This window comes from Macaca nemestrina, chromosome 4 (assembly GCF_043159975.1).
Source record: "Macaca nemestrina isolate mMacNem1 chromosome 4, mMacNem.hap1, whole genome shotgun sequence".
NCBI classification, from domain to species: Eukaryota; Metazoa; Chordata; class Mammalia; order Primates; family Cercopithecidae; genus Macaca; species Macaca nemestrina.
The window spans coordinates 101,431,328-101,456,124 of record NC_092128.1 but is presented as its reverse complement, the minus strand read 5'-3'; the positions used below and the strand labels follow the sequence as shown (position 1 = coordinate 101,456,124).

Sequence of the window (24,797 nt, the reverse complement as noted above, 5' to 3'; positions counted from 1 at the left end):
ATTGGAATGAAGCAGAATCACCTAAGCAGGATGAGCTCATTAAAATTGCTGGATACCCTTCGCCATAGGCCTCTCTGCACACCAGGGCCCAAGGTATCAGTGGGGACTAGTGGGCTCTTGAGGGCTAGGGAAGACACCCCTGTAAGCACGGGCTTCACCTGCCTTCCCTACCTACAGAATCGCCCCCTTTTTGGCAGTAAGGACAGTAAATATCACTACCTTTGGGTCTTCAGGCCCCCAAGAATGGCCCCACCCTCGCCCCCAGCTTGGCAGCAAATTCCACTCATCGTCCTCATTGTATTCTAAACCTAAAGAAAACAAGACATCATGCCCAGCAGCTCCTCCATGAAACATTAATCACTGTCCCCTCCTAGAGAGGCTTCTGACCAGTGAAGGTGTGACCTACAGGAGTGATGGAAAAATCCCAAAGGGCCAGCACGTGGCCTGGCCACACCATGGGTGGGGGCCCCGGCGCCAGTGCCTCCAGTGGTTTTCCAGATTCCTGGCTTGGGTTCCAGGGATACTGGGGACTGCCTAAGAATCCTGAAAGGGAGAGAACCCTCCCTGCATCTACCGAATCCCCCAAGAGTGCCGTGGTCCTTGTGGTCAAGTGGCCTTGAGCCAGCCACACCCTTCTATTTGGGCCCTCGGAGCCCACAGAAGCTTTGAGATGGATGACGGTGCTGGGAGCAGGGCCAGGGCTATGGGCCGCTAACCCCGCTGAAGCTTCACCACATCTCTGGCCAGTGGATGAATCCTAGCCCAGGGTATTTCAGAAATAAAGTCTTCTACCTATAACCACTCAACACCTCTCCAGGGCCAGGAAAGATGAATCCTCTTGATTCTGGAGGAGAAAGTGAAATGTCAAAAAGCAAATATGAATCTGTAAGGATCTCAGACTCCTAAATGTTTAGAAACCCAGAAGAGATTGATCCGGTGCTTGAGATCGTAAATATGTGTGGCTGAAGTGAACATTCACCGCTGGGCTCTGGCCGACCTTCTGATCTTCCCAGGGTTCCTAGGGGTCCTCAGAATAAATGGAGCAATAACAGAACCATATGCAGAACCGTAATTTTTTGCTCTTGTGAGTTTAATGGAAAGACAAATATTCTAGGATTCAATGGCTGTTAGATTAAATTCTGCTTCCTTCTGGGCCAGGTGCAGGGGACATGACCTTCCAAGCCAGCTGAGCCATTCCGTGTACAAGTCTCAAGGGGAGGGCCAGGAGGGCGTCTGATGGAGATAGTGACCTGTTGTCTGGTCTCATCAGGGACCCAGTTGGAGATGCGTGACAGGTGCCCCTCATCAAGTCACATCACATGTGCAGTTGCCTGAATGTTCAACAGCCTGAAGACAAATATTGAATCCTGGGAGTTTTCAAGAAATTTACTACCTCCATTAAAGTCTGATGAACAAACAGACAAGGTCTCAGCTACCCAAGGAGCCCCACTTCATCTGTTATTCCCTCAAACCTCTCCCTATGTTGGGCTGTATAGAAGATGAGAAGATCAGAGTCAGGGGTAGCTCCAAAGAGATGGGGTGCCTGGAGCACTAAACCCACAGACTGGAAGATGAGGAGGAGTCTGGGATCACTTTGACCCAAAGCTGTTGCCACCTGGCCTGATGAGTAGCTGAGGGCCTGTCTTATTGCATTATTATCCCTCATGGTGCAGCATTGCCCTTCCCCTTCTCAGATACTCTGCTGGGTGAACATGGTTCTCAGACACTTTCCTCCCAAGGAGAGGCCCTGGAAGGCAGCAGGGAGATTTGAGTGACACCACGTCCAGTTAGCCCTGAAATGAACAGACTTCTCCTGATGCCGGAGGACTCTGGGGCTGGCCCTTCTCCTGCCTTCCCCCTCCCCATGCCCACTCTGCAGGAGTGGCTGTGCTCTTCATGAAGCCTGGCTTCCTGGCTAGCCCAGAGCTTGACTTAGCAGGAATCATGACAAAACCAGCCCAGACCACATCGTGGAAAAAGCCTGATCTTTGAAGCCAAGTAGAATAGGTTCAAATCCCAATTCTACCACCAACCTGCTGTATGGCCTAGGGCAAATCATTTCATCTTCAGGGGCCCTGGCATCTTCTACAAATGGGGACACATATCTCTACCTTCCAAGGATGTTGTAAAGATTAGAGCGAATGTATGCAAAATCTCAGGGAGATTCCTCACACATGGTAAGTGCTCAAGCAATACCAGTTCCCTAATGTCTTACTCAGGCCCTGCCTCATGGCTTTAGGATTCTAGAAGTCATATCTAAGCAATACACTAAAGAAGGCTGTGCCATGGAGTGGGGGTGAAATGGGGGTGGGGTAGGAGTGAATGAGTAGGAGTTGAGGTGGGGTGGCTGGGCCCATACTGGTGATTGGGAGGGCTTCAGGCCTAGAAGAATGTGACAAATTAAGGAGACAAGCCGAGAAGGGCCGTGAGCGATAGGCTTGGAACACCCTCACAGGCGGGCTTGGGATGCAGCGGGCTAGCCCATACCCAATTCCCATAGCTTGGCTGGCACTCTGCCATTTATATGCCCCTCTCAAGCTGGGAGATAAGTTTCCTTATCTGTTGAATGAGCTAAAAGTTCTTGCGAGGGAATGGAGAAGAGTGTGCAGATGTGATGCACTGATTTGCAGGGACTGAGACAGCCTAGTGACCCAGGGCACACAGAAATTAGAAACCCTGTTCCATCAACACGGCCTCAGTCTTCACTGGGGGCGCCTAGCTCCTGGCTCCCTGAGACCCAGCCCCCCTTATATCACCATCAGCCAGGCATTCCACAGAGGGGACAGGAACCATGTGTCTCCCAGGAGCAGTGCTGGGGCCCCAGGACCTGTCGATACACTATTTCCCGCCTCAGCCCACTGCCATGGTGATACCTGTTCCCTATTATCAGGCACTACTAAGTGTGTGTGCACATCGGAAGGGTCAGGAGCTGGGGTCCCAGTCTCAATCTGAAGTAGCCCTAACTGCACTGGGCTCTGATGAGTGAGTCTGTCTCCCCTGAGATGCCCAGCCCCGGTCAGATGGGTTGCAAATGTGAGTGGAGGGAGGGAGGAAGGTGGAACAATCCCTAGTGTTCCCCGGGCCCTGCTCTGTGGAGCGTAGAGGGGATGAGGGGGCTGTTAGACTTCAGGCCTGCTTTCCCCCATCACGTCCATACTCCGGAATCAGAAATGGCTCCCATCGCTCCATTTAAACTGATCAGAAGCCTGCCCCTTTTCCCTGACCCCAGGTCTCCAAAGTCATCCCACTGGGCTCTGGAAGTCTCCTGCTAGGGGCAGGACCCTGTATCCCTCAGATAGGGTTTTGGGGTGTGGCTGTATCCATCGCCTGAGATTGGTGGTCTTGAAGGCAGAAGAGGAGGCAGTGGCTCCTCCTCAGACTGGGTCTCTAGCAGTGGACTGATTTCCTTGTGGAGTCATCCAGAAACATTTGTGGGGACATGGCATCAAAAGAAGAAAAACTACAGGAAGCCTGAAGGACCTTACAAGTCATTTTCCTTTATTTGCTTAACATATAATGAAATTCCAACTCCAAAGAGACATATATGCAGAGCAGACAGATGCAGGGCCCTGGTGTGCAGCAGCCTAGAACCAAGCAGGGGGTGGGTGTGCCCCCCTCCCCTCCATCAAACCCTCCCCACTCCTGGCCCCTGGCCATTGCCCAGGCAGAAACTGAGAAGCTGGAAATGAGAGGAATCAGCCTTGTGGTCCAGGGAGTAGCCAGAGACAGGGCCTTGGTTACTAGGCCTGGCCAAATCATTGTCTAGCTGAAACCGTGGGCCTCAGTTTATCTGTTAAATGAGCTAGAAGTTCCTGCTGGGGAATGGAGAAGACAGTGTGCAGTCGTGATGCGCTGGTGATAGCTAAGGGCCTCCTGGTTGTCCCTCTGCTTCTAAATACCTGTGTAATTGTGTCTCTTGGTTTCTGTTGCCATCATGGCTAAGTGCACAGTGGTGGAGCTGCTCTGGCCCTGGTGGAAATGAATGGACTTATGTAGATAGATGAGTGGAAGAATTCAGCCTTCAAAGCTGATTCTGATCTCTGAACTGTCCTTGGGCTGCAACTATAGCAACCTCATCACGTCAAGGCTGACCCCTCCCCTCCAGGTCAATGCGGAGGGAAGGCTGTGGCCAGGGGTCACACGGCAAGCCTGTGCAGGTTACTCACCTGCTCAAATGCCTCCAACCAGGAGCTCATGAACAAGAGAAGAGCTTGCTCCATCCTGCTCAGGACCAGCTGAGGGCTTGGAAAACCCCCAGGCCCAGCAAGGTCATCTGCCTCCATGGGCTGACCTGCATCAGGCTCTTTCTGTTCTCAGGCTTTGGGCTTCAGATAGCTCAAGTGCTCTTTGATAAACATACGCCAGCATAATGGTGACCTGTGTCTACACTGATGAGAGGGAGTAGAGAACTGAAAGAATGAGCAAGATAATGCAGTGATAGATGGAAAGACCAACTAAAACTCAGAGAAGTAACATGGGTATTCCTCCTTCACCCTCTAAATGGCTTTATTTTGTCTAGGGAAGCCTCTCCATGGGGAACAGAAAGTTCCAACTACCTGGCTGGCTGTCGATCTCTGCTTTGTAGCCTGTCTGCTCTGCACACACGTACACAGAGGCGTGTGGCAACAGGCATGCCCCTGGGGAAAGAACACAGGGCAAGTGGAAAGAGCAGCCCTGGTCTAGACCACATCTTCTGGACCCATACTGTGTCTGCACTTAGGGGTTGCAGGCCCATTGAGCTCTGCCCATCCCTGCCACTTTGCAGAAGGAGGTCGCTGAGGCCCTGAGATAGGGACAATTCCAAGGTCAGGCCATAAGTCCGAGCGGGTCGGGGGCCTGCGAGCAAGCAGAGCTGAAGGAGCAAAGCTTGCCCCTCCACTGCACCTCCTGGGATCTCTCCCCTCCAAGCACCATTGGGAGCAAGGTGCATGTTAGGAGAAGAAGGAGGGCCATGCCCAAAGGCACAAAGCAATTACAGTAGAATCCCAGGCACCTGCGCAGGTGAGTCGGCGAGCAACTTTGGGGCAAGGGGGGACTTTGTGGCACACCTCCCATCACACTCTGAGGGGGCGACTAGCAGGTGGGTCCCTTTCTTTCACCTCCTCCACGACTTCAAGGGAGTGGATGTATTGGTAAATCTTGGTCCCCAGGAAGCTCTGAGGCCAGGAAACAGAAAGAGAAAGAAAGAGATAGAAACACCCCCAAATGAGGCTTGACCATGCAGGTCTGGCAGATCTTGGGGAAGTGACTTTGGCCAGCTTGTCAGAGTGTCTACAATATGGATTTCACCCCTCCCCTCCCTCCGCCCGTCCCTGCCCCTGCCCCCTACGTGGATGCCCAGGCCAGACCCCTTCTATTTGGGCTTCATCTCCACCCTGGAGTTGATGTCGTCGGCATCCAGGTCATACTCCTCCACCTGGCCGCTGGTCCACACCTTCACGCGGTCTGTGAAGTCACTGCTGCGTGGGGCCAGGATGAAGTCGTAGATGAGCACAGCCAGGGCTCCCCCGATGAATGGCCCCACCCAGAAAATCTAGGAACAGAGCAGGTACGTTGAGACGGCTCCACTCAGAAGCCCCTGGAAATCGTTCCCTGGGTTACCTCCCAGCCCACCACCCCGTTGGACAGGTTTTCTCCCACCTGCGATGGAGGCAGGTAGGAGCACCAAATCCTAACATCCTGATTCCAGTGCCCTCAAAACTGGCCCAGGCCAGAGTACATGGTAAGGGCACCTCCTTGCCTCTGCATGGCCCAGCTCAGGCATGGGCAGTAGCAGCCCCTTCTTGAGGAAGGCCACTGCCCCCACGCTTCCAGCTTTGAAAGGGCCCCAGAGACCATTGCCTAATGCAAAGCTGGCCTAGCACATCCACATCCACAACCATAAGAGACAAAATCCACTGAGCGCCTCCTCTGTATTGCGCTCAGTTTACAGATAGGGAGTGAGCCCTTTCCTCCTCCTGGCCACCCTGAGAGGTGGGTACCACCATATGCCCCTCCGAAGCTCAGGATACCAAGGCTCAAGCACATGGTGCAAGGTCATGCTGAACCTGAAAGTGGCTGAGCCAGGATTTGGAGCCCCACTTTCAACCACACAGCTGGGATGACCTGGAGGCCAGGCAGCATGGGGCAGGGCCGAGCTGGGAGGGCAGAGACTGGGCCTGAAACTGCTCACAGTGTGACCCCACCCTGCCTCTACATGGCAGGCCTCGGTTTCCTGATTTCCTGTCCCCTGGCTGTCTCCTAGAGCCTCCAGGACAGGAAGGGACACTGTGAGGGTGGGGTCAGGCTTACCATGGGACACCAAAGCCTCCCACCCTACCTCCCTGCACAGTAGGGGCAGCCTGTGGGTCGCCTACCCAGTGGTTGCTGAAGTTGTGTGTGATCACCGCGGAGCCGAAGGACCGAGCAGGGTTAATCCCACAGCCGGTGTAGTCAATCTGTGAGGGAAAGAGACAGGGAGAGGCAAAGGCAGAGAGTCACAGGTGAAGAGAGAGTGAGAGGAGAGAGAGGGTGGAGGGAGAGAGAACAATCAGGGTGGGGGACAATGAGATCCAGCAAGAGAGGAGTGCTGACCTCAAGCTGGGCAGGAGGTCCCTCTGCTCCTCTCCAGGGCAGGACCCTGCCCCCAGTCCCCAGCACTGACCTGCCATCCTCCACCCAATGGCAAGAGCCCTGCCGGGAGTTCCACTGGCTGCCCATGGCAGGGCACCCCACCAGCCCCTGCCCTCCCTTCCCCCCCACCATCTGGGAGGGCCCCTGACTCACAGCCAGGAGGTGTCCAAGGGCTACAGAGAGGCCAATGGCAAGGGGGGCTGAGCCACCAAGGTCGCGGCGCCTTCGGTCAGTAGTGGCCAGCACACACAGCACCAGCTGGAGGGTCCCGATGATCTCGATGCCCAGGCCCTGGCCCGAGTTCACGCCATCAGCCAGCTGCAGGGGACACAGGCGGTGAGGACTGGTGAGGAGGGTAGGCAGGGACTATGTCCCAGGACCCCAAGGATCCCCAGCCTCCCAGACCCAGGCATGGAGGGCAGACCCTCAGATGGGCCTTCAGAGTCCATCACAGGGTCCCGGGCAAGCACACACAGCAGGTAGTGGAAATCAGGCCTTGAACCCACCCACTGCTGTTGATGAAACTCCAGCTCAGCCCCTAATACCTGCCTAGACCCAGGCTCCACTCTGCCTAGAAGCTGGAGAGGCCTGGGGTGAGCTGAGGCCTTCTCATCCAGCTGCAACCAGGCCAGGGCATTCTGGGGTACCAAGGCCAGAGGCAAGGGGCAAGCCCCAGGCATGAAGATGATGGTCAGGAGCACTCCTAGGAGAAGAGATGCAAACAGGTGGGAAGGCCCAGCAGGGGACATGGCTTCATACCCAAAAGTCCAGACCATTCTACCCCATGCCCAACTGCATCTAAATTCTGGGGCTGGGGAGGCCTTCAGAGAGGTCCTGGCTCCCTCCACCCCTCTTTCTCCTCTGTGCTTGCCTCCCTTATTGTCTCCACCCTCTCTCTCTCCTTCTCCACCCCTGTATCTTTCCTTGGTCCAAGGCCATTACTTCTGGCCCTGCCCTCCCTGTCTCTCCTTCTCTCTTCTTCCTCCCCACTGCTGGCCCCAGCCTCACCCTCCCTCTCCCTGGCCAGAGAGGCCCCGCCACCACTGTCTGGCTGCCACTTACTCCTGGGCCACTTTTAGAAACATGACTCATGGAAAGAGAAGGGAATGGGAGCTGCCATGAGGTCATGAAAGCCCTCCCCATGCAGCTGCCCCAGGAGGACCCCTCCCCAGGAAGCCCCAGCACCTTCCACTATGCTTTGTGGCCATCCCAGGGGCTAAGTGCACTCACACAGGGGAGCTGGACCACATCAGCAAAGGCTCCCTTGCATAGATGCCCAGATGAGGTCACTTAGGCTGCCTTCTCCCAGGCAGGGCTGTTGCACCCAAACACTTCCCAGCTGGGAGTCTCACTACCCAGCTCCCATCCTCAGGATATGGGAGTGTCTCTAAGGCCATAGGGAATTTTGCAAAATCCAAGGTAGGGGGGCACACCTTGGAGGTTTTCCCAGCCCCACCCTGAGGCCATCCTACAAGAACAATCCTCTTCCCGCCTTTGTCTGCAGCCCTGGGTTACAGGGAATGACTCACATCCCCTCCCCTGCCTTGCAGCCCCAACTTTGGGCTTTTCCTGGCGGACCCCAGGGCTACATCCCTTAGGTCCGCCAGCCCTCTGGGCAATGCCCAGTTCCCTTTCTGTCCCAAGGTTGGGCCGAGGAGGCAGAAGCCCTGTGTTCAGGTCCTGACTCTTCTACTTTCTGGCACCGTGAGCATGGCCTATCCCCTCTGGTCTTCAGTCTTCCCATCTACAAAATGGATCTCATTGTCCATGCCTGCTCTCCAGAGCAGCTGGGAGGTTCAAAGGCCAAAGGGGCTGTCTCAGGGCATTTGGAAAGAGTTGCCGATGCAGGAGGAATGGGGTAGTGGTTGTGACTCTTGTTTTGGTTCTTCTCATTGTGGGTGCAGGATTTGGGGACAGGCAGAAGGAGTGACGGCAGCTGGAGCTGCTGGCAGAAGCCTGCCCAGAGTTAGGACAGGCCGAATGGGGTTGAGGCTGGTGAAGCCAGCCTGGCTAGTCCTGATGCCCACCCACACTTGCACCTGTGAGGCCCCTGTCCCTCTGGATCTGAGCCCTCAGGAAGCTCGCGGCTCCTTCTATTCGTCTATCTTCTGCTCTGTGAGGGTGGCCTAATTGCTAGCTGGCAGAAGTCCTGAAACCAGCCCTTCCCCGATGATTAATGGAGTCATCGCTGTAAGTGGCTCCCGCCTTGGAGAATCCTCCCAGCCCCACCCCTCACAGATGTGACCAGAAGGAGCTCATCTCCTCCTCTGTTTCTTAACCAGCTGTGAGAGTCCCAGCTGCTACCCAAAGACACCATGCTTTTCATGCAAAGTGGACAGAGCAGAGGGTGATGGTTCCAGGCCCTGTACTCTGAGTCCTTGGGAAGGGGAGGGGTCAGCCACCTGCCCTGGGAATTCTGGAATGTGCCTTCCTGACTGCTGAGAACCACATGGGCTGACAGCCTTCCTCTCCAATACCCACTACCACCACCACCAGGAAGCCTCCCCTGCTTGCTTCAACATCTACTGACAACCTTCCTTCAACTGCCTAATACACTTGCATTATTTACATCTGGAAAAACTTGATAATTCAGAATTGGAAGGGGCACTGAAAGGCCTGTTGAAACTCAATGTCCAGGAAAGAGCAGGTAAAATACTTCAAATTGTATGTTACTGTTTACAACCCATTAAATTTGAAAAGTTGCTTACACAGGGACAATTCCCATTGTAATCACTTGTTTTATACATATATATGTATATATATACACATATATAATATATATTTTATATATAGTATATATAAGTGTATATGTGTATATGTGTGTGTGTGTGTGTGTGTTTGCACATCCCCATGTAGTTTTGCCTGGCCCAGGTCTTATTAAGGCAGAAAAAAGTAACAGTCAGAACAATTCTCTTCCCGCCTTTGCAGCCCTGGGTTTTGTGAAGGCAAGTATTACCTAAAGAATAATCCACACATTTCTTCTGAAGTGTCAGAAGATACAAGCTCTCCATTTTGTGCTGAGCCCTTGTAAAACCACTGCTCAAGGCCCAGTTCAGACCCCACCAGCTCCTAGAAGCCTTCCCAGATCCCTGGCTGGAATTAACTTCTGCTCCCACCCACCATGCCCTCACTGAATTCTCTGCATCTTGTAGGAAACCAATCTTCCTGCAGCCTATATGGGTGCATCTCCTCCTGGCCTGGGAGCTCGGTGAGGACAGGGTGGGGGACCTCTGCCATTTCTCTGCCCACACATCTGAGGAGAGGCTCATTGTGTGGTGATAGAAGTGGCAGAGAATGCTAATTTTCTAGAACCCCCACCCTCACTAGGGGCAGCCTGGCTCCAGAGACGCTCTCCGGACCCAGGGCTATCTTCCTCACTTTCTAGCTGGGAAACAATGGGCCAATCATTAGCCTCTGGGAGCCCCAGAGGGCAGCCTGTGTGATGGCTCAGTGAGATGATGATGTAGAGGCTGAGGCCCAGGGAGGATGCAGCAAAGCCGGGATCCTTGCCCCATAGTCTGTGCCACCCTACACTCACAGGTCAATGGGCTGGTCACTCCCAGGCCCAGCCAAGGGACCTGGCTATTGCCAGCTTGGACTTGGGAGCCAGCAGAAGGTGGCTCTGTGGTTGTCAGTGTGTCCTGCCTCTAGGGCAGCCCAGGGATGATCTCTCCAGGCAATGTGCTCTAAGCCTTCCCCGCTGCCCATAGACAGGCCAACCAGGGTAGCTTCCAAGACACGGGGCCCCTGGCTTGGCCTGGGCACTCTGGCGCCCTGGCCTTGGGGAACAGCAGGCTCCAGAGCCAGGCCTGACTGTGGCTCTGAGCATTAGTTCTCGAGGGACAGGAACCATCGAAGCCTGCCCTGCCCACCCCAGTGCCTCCAGGACTCAGCACTGGGCAGTGAGGAGACCCATGTGGGCCCCACAGTGTCACTCCTCCATGGGTGTTCACACGTGGACATGGGGGTATTCCTAGTTTGTGTGCCTCTGTGTGTCTTTGTAAATAAGTGTCTGCTGTGTCTGTGGATGACCACATGTGTCCAGGGCTGACTCTTTCTCTTTTTTATTAGATTGTAAGTGGTTTATTACATAATAATTAAATTTTAAAAATCTATAAAAGAACTACAAAAATCCCCCACGTGTATGCACTAAACAACATAGCCTAAAAATAAATGTGGGAAAAATTGACAGAATTACAAGGAGGATTGGATCACTCTACCACCAGAGTGAAAAATTTTAATAATCTTCTATTAGAAATGTATAGAATCATGAAGCAGCCAAAAACTACCAATATCACGAACAGGGAGGGTTCAAACCCCATAATTAACAAGCTTGATTTAAGAAAAATATGAAAAACCCTGTACCCATGAATTAGAGAATGCACACTCTTTTTCATCCCATGTTGGATATTTAGACAACTGATGAGGTACTGACCAAGTGTCTCGGCCCTCTCTGGGAACAGCTATCATGCAGGGGTCTCTGCAGGAAATGAGGTCCTGGAGGCCGTGCTGTGTGTTTGCACTGGTATGTCTGATGGCACTTCTGAGTGCCTCACTGTTTCCCTGTGTTATATACCCACACAGGTGCCACTACCAGCTCAAGAGGGAAGAGAAGAGAAAAACAAAATGAGCCCCCCGTGTGAGAAAGCAGCAGGTCTCAACAAGCCCTTTATTTGCTCCCAGAAACCATTTCATCTTCCTGACAAGAAACAATACACAAAGCAATGGCTTCCTCCCTCCCTCCCTCCCTCCCTCCCTCCCTCCTTCTTTTCCTAACTCCAGGGCAGGGAAAGGAAAAGGCTCCATTGAGGAACCCCCGCCCAACCCTCCTTGGGTCCCAGAGCCTGAGTGGGACCATCCGGTCTTGAGAATGTGCTTTGTGTACCGTGTGTGCGTCCCCCACGCAAGAGCACATGTGTGTGCATGTTTGTGTTTGTGCCATGTGTGTATACTTCGGAGCAGCAGAAATAATCAAGGGCTGGGAGGCAGCGCCACACCTCTGTCTCCGTGCCTCTGTGGGCTTCAGTTTCCCCATCAGTAAAATGGAGGCCTTGGCCCAGATTCTAGCCCCTGGCAGTATCTAGAAATACCTCCTGCCTGACCTCGGGTTGGTCACCCTCCAGCCCCAGATCAGAAACCTGAGTACCGGATCCCCCGCAGGCCATCAGAACTGCTGGTCTCAGCGTGACACAAAGCCTATGTTGCAGAACCTGTCACCCACCCCACTGGACCCCTGCATAGACCAGCACCCCCAAAGCAGCCTCCCCACCAGATAGCATCTACTTGCACACCCCTAATGGCAAGGACCTTATTGACTTAGAGGCAGCCCCTTCTTCATGTCAACAACAATATCAACAACAACCTTCTTTACACTGAGTAGAAATCTGCCTCTCAAGGGGCCCTGACAGCGAGATTGCAGGCACTGAAAGGAGCTGCTGAAAGGGCCGGGGTCATTTTCCAGCCTTTCTGGATGTCTTTTAAGTTGGAGATTTCAGCCTCAGAGTATGCCCACCCCACTGAACTGTAGCTCCTGGCTGAGTGAAGACAGCCCCTCATGATCCCCCTGGGTACCATTCCATGTGGGCAAGGAGCCCCTCTTGTCCCCAGGGGGAAGCCCTGACTGAGGGGACCCTGGCTACTTGCAGGGCCTCGTGGACAGTATTTTCCTGCCTTCACCTCCAGGTGTGAGGGCTCAGATCCCAGCCATTCAGGAGACTCCAGACTTGGCGCTTCCAGAAGGTAAGGGCCATGGCTCCTCCTGGGTGGGGGCCTTAGACTAAGTGGGGGCACCATCTGAAATTGGCTTGCAGTGAACTAATGGCCCCTTGGGGGTAATGAGCAGGGGGTGAACCCCTCAGACAGGCATCCCAGGGGGCCATGTCCCTTCTCAAAGCATGGCCCCTTCAGAGTTCCCAGGGCAAGCCCCGGTCAGGGCCAAGCATTGGGATGGGCAACACTGGGACCGGCTGGGCTGTTCTGAGGGCCTTAAAGGGGAAGCAGCCTCAGGATTTTCCGTGATGAGGGAAGTCTCCACCACAAAGCTCCCGCCCCATCTCTGTGCCCTCCCCCTCATCTGGGGCTGGCGGAAACAGTAATTATATGTCCCAGATGTGGCATCACCACCCAGCCCCCAGCCCCTCCCTGGGCAGGCCGGGTTGGGCAGGGACATGGAAACTCTGCCTTCCTTTCCCCAGCCCTCCCCTGAGCTCTGGAGGAGGTGGCAGCACCCCCGGGAGAACTGGTGGCATGAAGGGGCCTCTCACTTTATGACTGGGGAAACTGAGGCCCAGAAAAATGGGATAAAGGGGAGAGCTTAGGGCTTCGGTCAGGCCCCTGATGCTGCAGGTAGAAACACTTCATGAGCAGTCAGGCCCCGAATGAGCAGGACTGGGAGAAGACCCCAAAGAGGGTAGCTTTGCCCTCTGCCTGAGCCCAGCGGGCTGAAATCACAGGCTCTGGGGACCCAGACCCCTTCCCCTGGATGCAGCGCCTGGCCCAAATCCTGAGCACTCACCACCCTCCTCCCATGCCCCTCCAGCCTGACCATACCCCACAACTCCCACACCATGGCCCCCACCTCCTCCTAGCCTGTGCTCACACAGTCCCTCTGTCCCTTCCCTCTGCAATGTCTCCACATTCAGGCTCCTACGAAACCTTCTCCCTGATGCCTTCCAGGCCCTCCCACCCCTTAAGTTCAAAAGTTCCTGGGCCTGCCCTGACACCTCTTATCGCATCTGCCTCCTGCTCCGTATCACAGACAGCTGGGCACTGGCTTATCTTGACCTAGGGCTGTGGGCTTCTCTGGGGAGGCAGCCAGGCTAACCTAACCCAGTTTAGACGTGAGCACCCAGCAGTCCCCAGTCATGCTTGTAGGGAGCCGGCTGAGCAGACCAGACAGCAGAAGAATGAAAAAAGCCGGCAAATACCAGGAATCCTGAGTCCACCAGCATCTCCTACTTCTCAGAGCCCAGCCACACCCTGCTATGTCACTATCTCATAGACAGGAACTAGGGCCACACAGGCTGGTCTGTTGTGTAATGCCACATGGTATTAGTGGCTGAGCTAGGACAGACACAGGCAAGAGTGTTCACCCCAGCCTCAGAGCCTCTCACCCTTGGCTAAAATTGGTATATGGCTCTTAGTACTAACCAGGACCTTGCAGGCTGGATGGAGGCCCACGGTCTCTCTAGGGCGTATCCTGAGCCCTGACTCAGTCAGGAGAAAGTTGTCCCCAACATGTCCCGAAGGGACACCCCCTGACTCACTGCAACCACTTCCTGCCACTTCTTTCTCTGTTTTCCTTGGAAATCTCCATGCCAACCATTTGCCCCACCCAGGTTTTGGCTGGGGTGGGGCTCAGGGCCAGAGAGGCTGCAGGAGCCTCCCCCAGGTCATGAAGGACAATGTGTCACCTGCTGCCCAGACCGTTCCCTGCTCCTCTTGAGGCATCCAGGCCACGCCTGAGACCCCTCCAGGGCCAGTGTCTGACGGGAGCCTTTAGGGGGCTACCTTCTCTATTTCTAGGCCCAGAGTTGAGCTTCTGACCCCCACCCTTCCACTGTCGGGACAGGGCAGTGCCTGAGCCCCCACCATCATGCTTAGCACCCTTATGTTCAGCACTGCCCCTGCTGGGCTGCTCTTAGCCAGCCTTCGTGGGATGGGTGATAAGCTCAAAGCAATGAAGTGAGCTGGCTGTCTGGGTGTGGCTGTGAGGTTACAACACCTAAGTCACCTCTCGAGGGTCAGGGTCCGCAGCTCCAATAAAGCTCAATAAGTTAGCAGCAGACAGGTCTTGAACCCAGGTGTCTGCCTCCCAGCCCAGGGCCGGCTCCCACACTAGGCTGCTCCTCTTTCTCTCCCATTTGCAACACGCCCAGCCCAAGTATTGGGGTGACTATAAAAAATGAAGGCCAGGGAGGGAATGGGGCACAGGAGTCGGGTGTGGCCTCTGATCCAGATGGCACAGAAGGGGCCCGCCCTCCCGCCTCTGGCTCGGATGCGCATACTAGAGTGTGAAGCCTCTGCCAGCAGGTGCAGAGGTTCTGCCCTGTGAGATGGGAGGGACGATATGGGGTCAGAAAGTCTAGGAATCACATCCCCTCCCCTACAGGGACGCTTCCCCAGCCCAGCATACCCAGCCAAGCTTCAGTGTGAGCTTGACCCTACCCAGTGGAACTCCCCGAGGCCACAAGCTCTGCCCCCACTGGAAACTGAGGCCTGGGGGCAGAGCTTGACATGGCCTGCCTGAACTCTGTCCCGTACATACCCCGCAGCCACGTCTAAACTGGCTAAAGTCTAAACTCCAGCCCATGGAGGTAATCTTCAATCTTGGGCCAAGCAGAGGTTGGCTGCAGAGGAGGTTGGGTGAGGTGTCACCGTGACACAAAAGCGCTAAGCCCCCCGTGGCTGGGCTGAGCCAGCTGCCCTCTGCACCAGACCTTCACCTAGCCTCCCCCAGGCTGTCAGCCGCAGGATCTGAACTTTGACTGAGAAGCGAGAGGACAGCTGCTGTAATCACTACTGCCATCTCTGAGGCGCCCTCCGAGATGACCCACACAGTCCCCACACCCACCTGCCCTGCCTACAGCCCTGCCAGCCTCACCTCTCCAGACAAGTCCTCCTCTCTGCCCCTTAACCTCTCCCTCCCTGTGAGGGCACCCCCAAGCCTGCTCACCTGCCCCTTGGGCCCTCAGAGACATCCTCCAAGCCTTCCTCAGTCTCTCAGGCCAAATCGCCTCCTGCTGTTGCCCAAGCCCGGCCTGAGTTTGCACTTGTCTGAGGAGCTGGGAAAGGCCAGGTCTGGGACAGCAGGCGGCTGCCACCAGCGGCCACTTTGCCATGCTAAGCAGCCCAGGAGACATTCTTTTCCACAGCTGCCACCCAGTCACCAGCATCTGCTTGTCATTAGTGACCCCAGTCCAGACCCCATTCAAGCCGGGAGCCATGGGCACGTGTGGTTGCAAACTCACCCCCACACACCCTAACACAGCAGCACAAACATGCACACAGTTTACACAAGCACAGAGACTCATGCTGGCAGACGCATGCACACATACACACCCTAACACAGCAGCACAAACATGCACACAGTTTACACAAGCACAGAGACACATACACACCTTCACACACACACACGCACACGTACATGCACACACGCACATGCGCGCACACCCACCCACACACACACACACGCCACACCTCTCAGTGCCTGGAGACCATGGAGCCCAGCACTTGCCCCCCAGCCCATACTGTAATCCAGGAAAACTGCCTTCAAACAGCCCCAGAAAGTGTTTTCACTGCCTTATCTTTGTCTAATTCCCAGGGGCGGAAGAGTGGAAGACGGCCTTTCTCTGGATTCCTAGAGGTGGTTTGTTTGGAAACCTGTGTGAATATGGGGGGCTCCCTGAGGGAGTCCTGTTCACACACCTGCAGAACCAGCTGCAGACAGGCTGGGCATCTGGTTCAGGGTGGCTGGGGAAAGCGGGCGAAGTTTCCCCAGGGTGCAGGGCTGGGGGAGGAGGGAGTTGGTGGCACAGGCAGGACTGAGAAGGGCCAAAAAGCTACAGCCAAGGGGCGAGGAGCTGCTGGCCAAGCTTATTCCCCATAATAGATGCCCTGCAGGGGACATTGGCAAGACCATTATTCTCTTGATCTCAGCTTCCCACAGTGCCTGGCAGAAAACAGGCTCTGGGAGGCATGCATAACTGAGTTCCAGCCCCAGCTCTCCCCCCCGGCTCTCTATGTGACCTCCAGCAACCTCTTGTCCTCTCCGTTCCTCAGTGTCCGCATCTGCACGATGGGCAGAGGATGGAACTGGTGCCTTTCAGCATCATTCTAGAACCCCCCAAGCTCGGGGACACCCCACTCACATCATTGCGGCCGAGCGAGTTCCCAGGCAGGGAGGAGGTGATGCCCGAGAGGATGGCGGCGGCGACGATGGCCCCCACGCACTGGGCGATGATGTACATGAGGGCACGGAAGATGCTGATCTGGCAGCTGAGCAGCAGCCCCAGCGTGACAGCCGGGTTGAGGTGGGCGCCACTGATGTGACCCACGCTCTGTGCCAGCGTGGCGATGCTCAGTCCGAAGGCCAGCGACACCTTCACATTGTCCTGGACTGCCGTCTGGTTGTTCCCCACCGGGTATTTGAAGCCCAGGGCAGAGCCAATGCTGATGAAGACAAAGAGGGTCGTGGCCAGGAACTCAGCCACCACTGCCCTCCAGAAGAGCTTCTTCTTGAACTCGCTGGCCATGCTGGCAGGGGGCTTGGCCTGAGACCGCTGCCGGGTGCTCAACTCCCTCTGAGAGCTGAACCACAGCCTGGGCTGGGCCTATTTATAGGGCCGGGGGGCGGGGGGAGCACAAAGGGAGGAAGGCCTCTCTTCACTCCTGGCCCGCCCCACACCGCACGGACCTCCTCTGGATGGATGCAGACACGGCTCTGCTGTCCGCCTGCCAACTTTTTCCTTCCTCCTCTCCCCCTCCCTCTCTCTCTCCCTCCGCCCTCAGCCCTGCCCAGCCCAAGGAGGCAGGCAGGAGGCAGCCGTCGCTCTAATAGGCTTTGGGAAATTCTTCCAAGCTGGCCCCACTCACGGGACCAGAGAAATCCAGGTGTCTCCGCCCTGTGTGCAAAGCTCAGGGGGTTCCTGAGGACACAGCCAGGTGCTCCAGAGTGGGCGGGGTGGGCGGGGTGGGCGGGCTGGACTCAGTGGGTGGACGTTGCCCTCCCTGGAGGCAGGCACCATGATCCTGCTGGCCTGACATCCCCATCCCAATCTAGAGAGGCACTGGTCTGGAGTCCCTGGGCCCAGGGCTCCAGAGGAGCAGTCAGGGCCTCCCACACGGCCACTGCATGCCATGTTAGGGATGTCCCAGAGTCCCCAGTCTCCCCGAGCCAGGCCTCTGTGGATGGGGCACGGAGGCATCAGAAGGTGCAGAGAGGTTGTCTGTGGCTGCCCTCCACGCTGTGGTTGGGGACAGGCCTGAGCTAGGCAGAGCTGTTAGAAAGCCGCTACCCTGGGAGCTCCCAAACTTCTCCAGAGCAATTTGAACCAATGATTTGTGGGCAGGTTAGTGAAGATGGGACAGTTTAGGACTTTCCTCTCAAGGCAGTCACACTGGCGGGTCACTGGGAAGGTGGAAGGAACGGCAGCCCCACCTGGCATTGGAAGGTGATGGAGAGGAGGGAGGGAGGGAGCAGGAGAGAAAGGGAGAGACAGAGATGCAGGCTGAGGGGAGGAGAAGAGACAGACAAGGAGAAAGGAAAGACAGTAGCCAGGAAATAGAGCAAAAGTGGAAGCGAAAGAGACAGACCCCCAACCAGAGACAGTGAGACAAGCAGGGCCAAGAGAGACAGAGAGAGCGCAGAGGGCTAGGAAAAGACAAACTGAAACAGGGAGATAGGACTGGACCCAGAGCCAAGAAGTAGAAAGGGAGAGATAAATGAGGAGAAGGAGAGACCAGTAGGGGCCAGACGAGCCCCTGCAAAGGGAGGGGCCGAGGCCCTGCTGCGGACCCCCGCGGGCCCCTGAGCCCTGGGCATCTCCAATCCAGAGGCCCAGCGCCAGCCAACAAACAAAAAGAATCCGGACTCTGGGGCCAGCAAGCTGTCAGGAATCCCTGGGCCTGGCCCACTTGCCTGCTGCATGAAACGTGCTGGAAGAGCCAGGCCCAGGAGGGAGGGTCCCCCTGCATCCCCTAGGGAGGGCCTGGGATGATCTGGGCTCTCCTCCCACCTCCTGCCTGCCCCACCACCGTCCTACTCGGGAGTGTTGGCATCTTCCCATTTATAGGCCTGGTGAGAGGACTTCTCTGAGTTCTAAGTGTGCCTGGGGCAGGATAAGGATGAGTGGGTCTTATGCCTCTTGTCCAGGGGCCATCCTGCAGAGAATGACACCAGCCGTTACTGGCCACCCCTCTGCCCAGCTGTGGCCTGGCTCTCAGGGTGAACTGCCAGGGACCAGCCTGATGTGTGTTTGCTGGGGCTGCAGGGGGGGATGACGCATTCCCCTAAGTGCCTATACAGGACGGTGGTGGCCAGCAGACCCTGCCTGCTCAGAGAGCCCGGGTGGCCGAAAGTCATCAGTACTTTCTTAGCTGTCCAGGAGAGGGAACTGGCCCTGCTGGGCTACTTCCTGGGCCCTCCTCTACATCCTTTCCTCTGAGGAACCCTGGCTCAGCATTCCAGGCTCTGGGAGGCTCCCTCACACCCCTGGCCCCTGGCCCTTGGCCCCATGCCCTGGCAGGGACATTGACCCACATGAGGAGCTCTCTGGTCAGTTCCAGGGGTGTCCAACCAGAGCTCTCTCTGCAGGGCTAGGATCCCCTCACCTTGAAGTTTTGGAGGGCAGACTGTTTCTCCTGCAGACCTGGCTCCTGAGGGCAGGGGGTGGCACCCCTCAGACCAGAGTCCTCTGGAACACAGCCATTTCCTTTCAGGCCACAGGCTCCTGGGTGTCTCCTGCAGACCATGTCTACTGAGAGACATACACACCACCCTCCTCCTCCCCTCACCTGTCCCTGCCCTGCTCTGCTTGGTGCAGGGCTGTTATGAGGCTGGCGGGTGCTGGGACTCAGCCAAGAAGACTTGAGCAAAGAAGCAGAGGCAGAACTGGCACCAGGCCACAAGGAGCCACTGAACTCAGGCCAGTGTGGCCATGCAGAGTGGCAGAGACAGGAAAACAGGCCTGCGTGGACCCAGGCATGTCCCATGTGTCCATGATGGTGTCCGTGGCTGGGTCAGCATCTGTGCAGCTGAGGACCCATGATTTGCTAGGGGGCCCATGTGGGTAAGACTCATCTGGGACTTACTCATTTATCTAACATATAGTTGGATAAATGTTTAGTGTGTGTCATGTGCCAGACATTGCTCTGGGTACAGGGGAGACAGCCACGAGCCAGACAGACCAGCTCCTGTTCACAGGCAGTTTCCATCTTGGTGTGAGGGCCCGCAGGCTAGGTGAGGACACGCTGGCTGATGACCGACGTATTGTGGAGTGTGTGTGTGTGTGCGCGCGCTCAGCAGAAGCCCCTGCTCTGCACTGGGGCAGGAGGCCAGGGGGATCAGGGCGAAGTGGTCAGGCAAAGCACTTTTGCCCAGGCAGGTAGGTGCCCACCAATCTCAGGAGGCTATGAGGGTCCTCAGGGTGCCACTCCACCTCCCCCTGTGTCTCCCACCCTCTCCCCCTTGTGAGTGTGGCCTCTGCCTTTAATACCACCGTTACGGCTCCATTCTTTTGAAGGAAGGCATGGCTGTCAGCAGGAGGCGCCACCAGAATGCAGGCACGGCCAGGAATGCTGATACGCAGCTCATGTGCCCACCATCTCCGAGGGGCCCTGTGGCCGTCACCTGGCCATGTGGATAAAAAGGGGAAAGGCTTGCCGCTGCAGCCCCAGGCCCAGGGATGTCTCCAACCCCTCCGCCTCCTTCTCTCTGATCTGCCACAAATCCAGGCCGACCAGAGGAGGAAGGAAGGAAGAAAGGACACAGTGTCCAGCTGGGGCCTGTTTCCTGCAACCCCAGAAGGCTCAGATTGTAAGTGACTTGCCAAGGAAAGGCAGAGCTGGCACTAAAACTCAGGACGCACCCATCCCAGAGCCCAAATGCAGTTCTCTGCCCGCCTGTCAGGAAGGGCCCCCGATGACCTGGTTACCAGACAGAAAGCCCAGTACAAAATCTGGGGGCTACAGGCCCAGAGAGGTGCCAGGATAGGGTAGGGAGGAAGGGAGGGAGGAGAGGACAGCCTCCAACAACCATGTATAATTGGGGTGGTGGGGCAGGAATGGAAGCACCGGACTAAGAGTGGGCACCAGAGGAGCTGAGGGCAGCCAGAGCCATCCCTGTGATTCCAGTGAGCCCTAGGAGACTGGGCTCCAGGGCAGGTGCTGTGTGCAGCCCAGCTCTCTTCCAGGACTTCCTGACTTGGCAGGTGCTGTCCCCTCGCCCTCTGCTGGCTCCTGCATCCTCCCATGGACTCGGGCCGAGCCAAGCTAAATAAAGGGGCTGCCCCCACCCCCACTTCTGAGCCCTGGGCGGGGCTTAAGGACACTGAGGCTGGGCACTGCCTGGCCTAGCTGACAGCAATGGTCTCGGCAAAGGCTTTTCCAGATGTGCCTCATTCCTGACATGCCTGGGATACCCATGTTCCAGCCAGAGCTGGCTGTTCCCAGGACTGTCTGGGCCCCATCTCCCAGTGGGAGAGCCTTGGGCTTCATCCGGAGGAAGGTGGACGGAGCCTCGAGTGTTGGCTGAGGGTCCAGACCTTGGGTGTGGCTGAGGTTATCACTGGCCAGAAGCTTCTGCTAAGTGCAGGGTAGAGGGGCCAAGGCGGGATGGACCATCCCTCTGGGGCCAGCAGGGATTTCCCACCCACAGGCCTGGCTGGGGGAAACAATGACTTCATTCCCTCCAGGAGGGCCACCAGGAAGATGGAGCTTGGGGTAGGAGGGGACTCAGACAGCAGACTGGTCCGGACCATCTAGTCACCATCAGCTCGCCCACAGCTTGGATGAATTTTCCAGAATCATTCAGGCTTTCCTGAATTGGGGCAGAGAACCCTGATGGAGGGTGGGAAAAAAGGACCCAGTTCCCATGGGTACTAGAAAGGAGGTGGTGAAAAATCAGAAAATGCTCCTCCCAGTAAATCCGTCCCAACTGACCAGTGGCTCCTGGCTCTGCTTAAAGATCCTGCACAGGGCATCCGCTGCCATCCCACTCCTGACTGACCTGCCGGCCCTGGCTCTCAGGTCACCCTGAGAGGTGGTGCAGACACAGGCCTGCACCCACAGGAGGCCACTGGCCATGGACCAGTCTACAGTGGTCCTTTGCATGAGGCAAGGCCAGCCCTCTCTAAGCCTGGGGGAGCAGAGGAGGGGCCCAGGCCCAGAGCACACAGACCCAGAAAAGAGACAGGATGGCCCCAGGGTCTCTCAAGTTCCTCTGCCCGGAGCTTTCCACTGGCCATCCTTTTGAGGCCCTCACCACCCCTTCCTGCTCTAGACAGAGGCTCTGGCTCCATGCCCCAGGCTGGCAGTGCCTGGTTGCTGGCACCCACACTCTCCTTTCTGCCATGGTGCCGTTGCCCTCCTCCCCAGCTGCAGCAGCCCCTCCTGATCCCTCCTCCACAACAGAACCCTCGGTGAAGGTCAAGGCCGTGCTCACCCCAGGCCCACAGTCCCCAAAGCAGGGCCTAGGCCTCTGTGTTCCTGCCCACCGTGCCCTGCCGCAGAGCTGAGCAGAGGGCTGGGCATGGAGGGGGTTATCCTGGTGGCATCTGCTGACTGTCTCAATCCCCCGAGAGAAGAGATAGGCACCCACCTCTCAAAGCCAGTGAATTCCTCCCTGTCTGACAGATAATTCCTGAACATTTAGGTGTCACACGATCTCTCTTAAATCAAAAGCGGATTTAGCGGGCCACCAGTGATTCACCAGAGCTGGAACAATTTAGTAATTTTCTAGGCTACTGCCTCCCATGCACTTCTCCTCTCCCTGCCCCCAGCCCCTCCTCACCCCACCGCTGCCTGCCCTGAGCACTGGCCAGGCTTACTGTCCTAGGGGTGCAGGGATAATATTGTACCCATTTCTTTATGGAAAGCATAGTTTTCTGATGTTTTACCGTCAACTCTCCAGCAATGGTCCCTGCTTGATGCCGTAGAGGATGAGCCACAGAGACAGGACGGGAAAAAGTTGCCATCAGCCAGGCTGGGGTCTGTGAGGGCTTGAGGTGCCACATTCAGGGACGGGGCAGAGATTTGAGAGTCGGACTGAACTCTCAGAATGAGGGTGTCCTGAGGAGACTGGGCCTACTTCCACCCCAATTCTGTGGGAAGGAAGTCCAGGAAGGAGTGAAGTCACATTTTCCCCAGCCCTGCCCTGAGGGTGAGGAATCCCTACTGGCCCGAAAGGGCAGGCATTCCTCACTTGCAGAAAAAGCTGGGGGTGGCATCTGTACCAGGCTGCCAGCCCACACCCTTAGGGAGGGCAGGGCAGGACAGGGGCTCTGCCTGGAATGGCCTCGGCGCTGTGGGGCCCTGGAAAGAAGCGTCATGTATCTAAGTGGCTTTGGAGCACATCCTCACGCTGAGCTCTGCCTCTCTCCTGGGCCCCAGCAGCCTCTATTCTGCTCTACCCGCCCTGGGATCCCTCAGAAGTCTCCCACATCGGCCTGTTAGGTTATAAAGCACCAGGATTGGGAGAAGGGGTCAGATAGCACCGGATCTCACGCCCTCCTCTGGTGCATGGGAAACTGAGGCTCGGGGAGTTTTCTGGTGGGGCAGGGTGGAGCCAGGCTGGAACCCCTGGTCTCCAGTCTGCCTGGCCTGCTCTGCCTGCCACACCCAGCCTCTTCCTCCTTCCTTCTCTGCTTAACAAGAGGCCACCTCCTCCTCAGGCTGCAGCAAGGACTCAGAAAAGTGCCCTCCCTGACCGGGAACCAAGAGGCCTGGGCAGCCAAAAGGAATCCACAGGAGACCCTGCCTTTTACTCTCCCAGTCCCCCAGGACCTGACGTTTTTGCCTCTCCAATCAAGGCCTGAGCCAAGATAGAGGCCTGTCAACCCCCCATTGACACTGCAGTCCCTGAAGAGTCAGCAGCCACTGCCTCATGGCTCTGGGCCATCTGCTGGCCTTTTGAGTTTCTCATGCTCCCCTTCCCCACCCCCTCCCACCCTGCACCTCCAGCCAGGTGTCCCCACAGGGAGTCTCTGGGCGCTGGACTCTCGGTTCACTTCTTCCTCTCCTGGAGGCTCCCATGACAAATGTCCCCCTGGAATGAATCCCACTCTGTCATTGGTGGCTGCCACCTCTGCCACCTCTCACTGCATCTTCGTTGGCTCTGTCTCCTCCTGAGAGCGCTGTGGCCACTGACACTGCTCCCACTGCCTCCTGGCCCAGTCTGATTTTCTGGGAGCCCTTGCCTCCTCCGGATTCAAGCCAGTTGCTTCAAAGGCCAAAGCTTCCCTGGCTTCTTCGGCATTCCCAGCATGCAAAGCCCAGTGAGTTTCAGCTGAAGAAACAGATGCCCTGCCTGGAACAGTCTCGTTTCCCTCCTGGGCCCAATGGTGGAATGGCCTAGATGCAAGTGGCCCCAGAGCTTTGGTGAAATTCCTTCTTTACTGCGCTCAGGGTTGTTCAAACAGGCCTCACCACCAGGATTCATACATTCATCTTGATGCCAATGCAATTGTAAAATTAAATTTTTAATGTCTTAATGTCTGGAGGAAAGGGGCCATGAAGGCCAAAGAACCCTGACACACAAAAGTCAATGTGGCCCGCTGCCACCACCACCACCAGCCAGCAGTGCATAGGGCGGGACTGGAGATGGGCACACTCCAGCTGTGCTCAGACGGACCGTGCAACAAGCTCCAGGTGGTAGGTGGGTCCCTAATCCTCTCCTCCCTCAGGATGGGTCCCCAGTCCCTGCCACAGGCCCTGCCAAGTCACAACCAGGCAATGGACCTGGTAATAGGCCTGGTTATCCCTTCCTCCACCTCTGACAGTGCATGGGCTTCATGTACACACAAACTCATACTTGCACACACACGTGCACATGCATGGACAACACACATCTGCACACACATGATGCACCACCACGTTTCACACCTGTACATGTGTGCACACACATACAAACATGTGTGCCTGAACATACACATGTGAGGACACGCATGTGCATACCTGCACACACAGAGTAATACACATTGTGGTCAATATCACCCTGCCACCTCTGAAGCCTTGTGCCATGTACACTGTGGCCTCCACTACCTGCAGCCCTGAGCCTGTCTCTCTGGCCCCTCTGAGTGCTCACAGCAGTTGCCACCTGGCTGCCCCTCATCCAGGGACCTCCGTCACCTTCTGTCCTCCCCGAGAGCTGAGTTTAAATGGCAGAAGAGAAGCTATGGGTGTTCCTGTGACTGCATTGCTTCCTGGGCCCCCTCTTGGGGACACTCTACTTTGCTATGTGTGTCCTGGTCTCTATCTCCAGACAGTACCCCGAAGCCTGAGTAAGGCAGGGGCCGGGCCTGACCCAGTTCTCTACGCACAGCCAGGTGGGGAGCAGGCTCCGTGTGCAGGCAGCTTGGGAAGGTGTTCAAAGCTGAGCAGGACCTGCCATCTGCCAGTCCACCAGGCACTGTTAGGAAGGTATGCTAGGCCACCAAGAGGAGGGATGGGGCAGGGCCACCTGTGGGACA

General features: G+C 56.3%; 1 protein-coding gene across 1 annotated transcript; it reads right to left on the bottom strand.

Annotated features, from left to right (window-relative positions):
* Positions 1-3,477: 3,477 nt before the first annotated feature.
* On the bottom strand, positions 3,478-16,939 carry LOC105475816 (aquaporin 1 (Colton blood group)). The gene is made up of 4 exons (XM_011731334.2): positions 16,482-16,939; positions 6,766-6,930; positions 6,357-6,437; positions 3,478-5,533 (listed from the first exon to the last, which is right to left on the bottom strand). Exons 1-4 carry the CDS (start codon positions 16,863-16,865, stop codon positions 5,354-5,356), a joined length of 810 nt encoding a protein of 269 aa, XP_011729636.2. The 5' UTR covers positions 16,866-16,939; the 3' UTR covers positions 3,478-5,353.
* Positions 16,940-24,797: the final 7,858 nt, after the last annotated feature.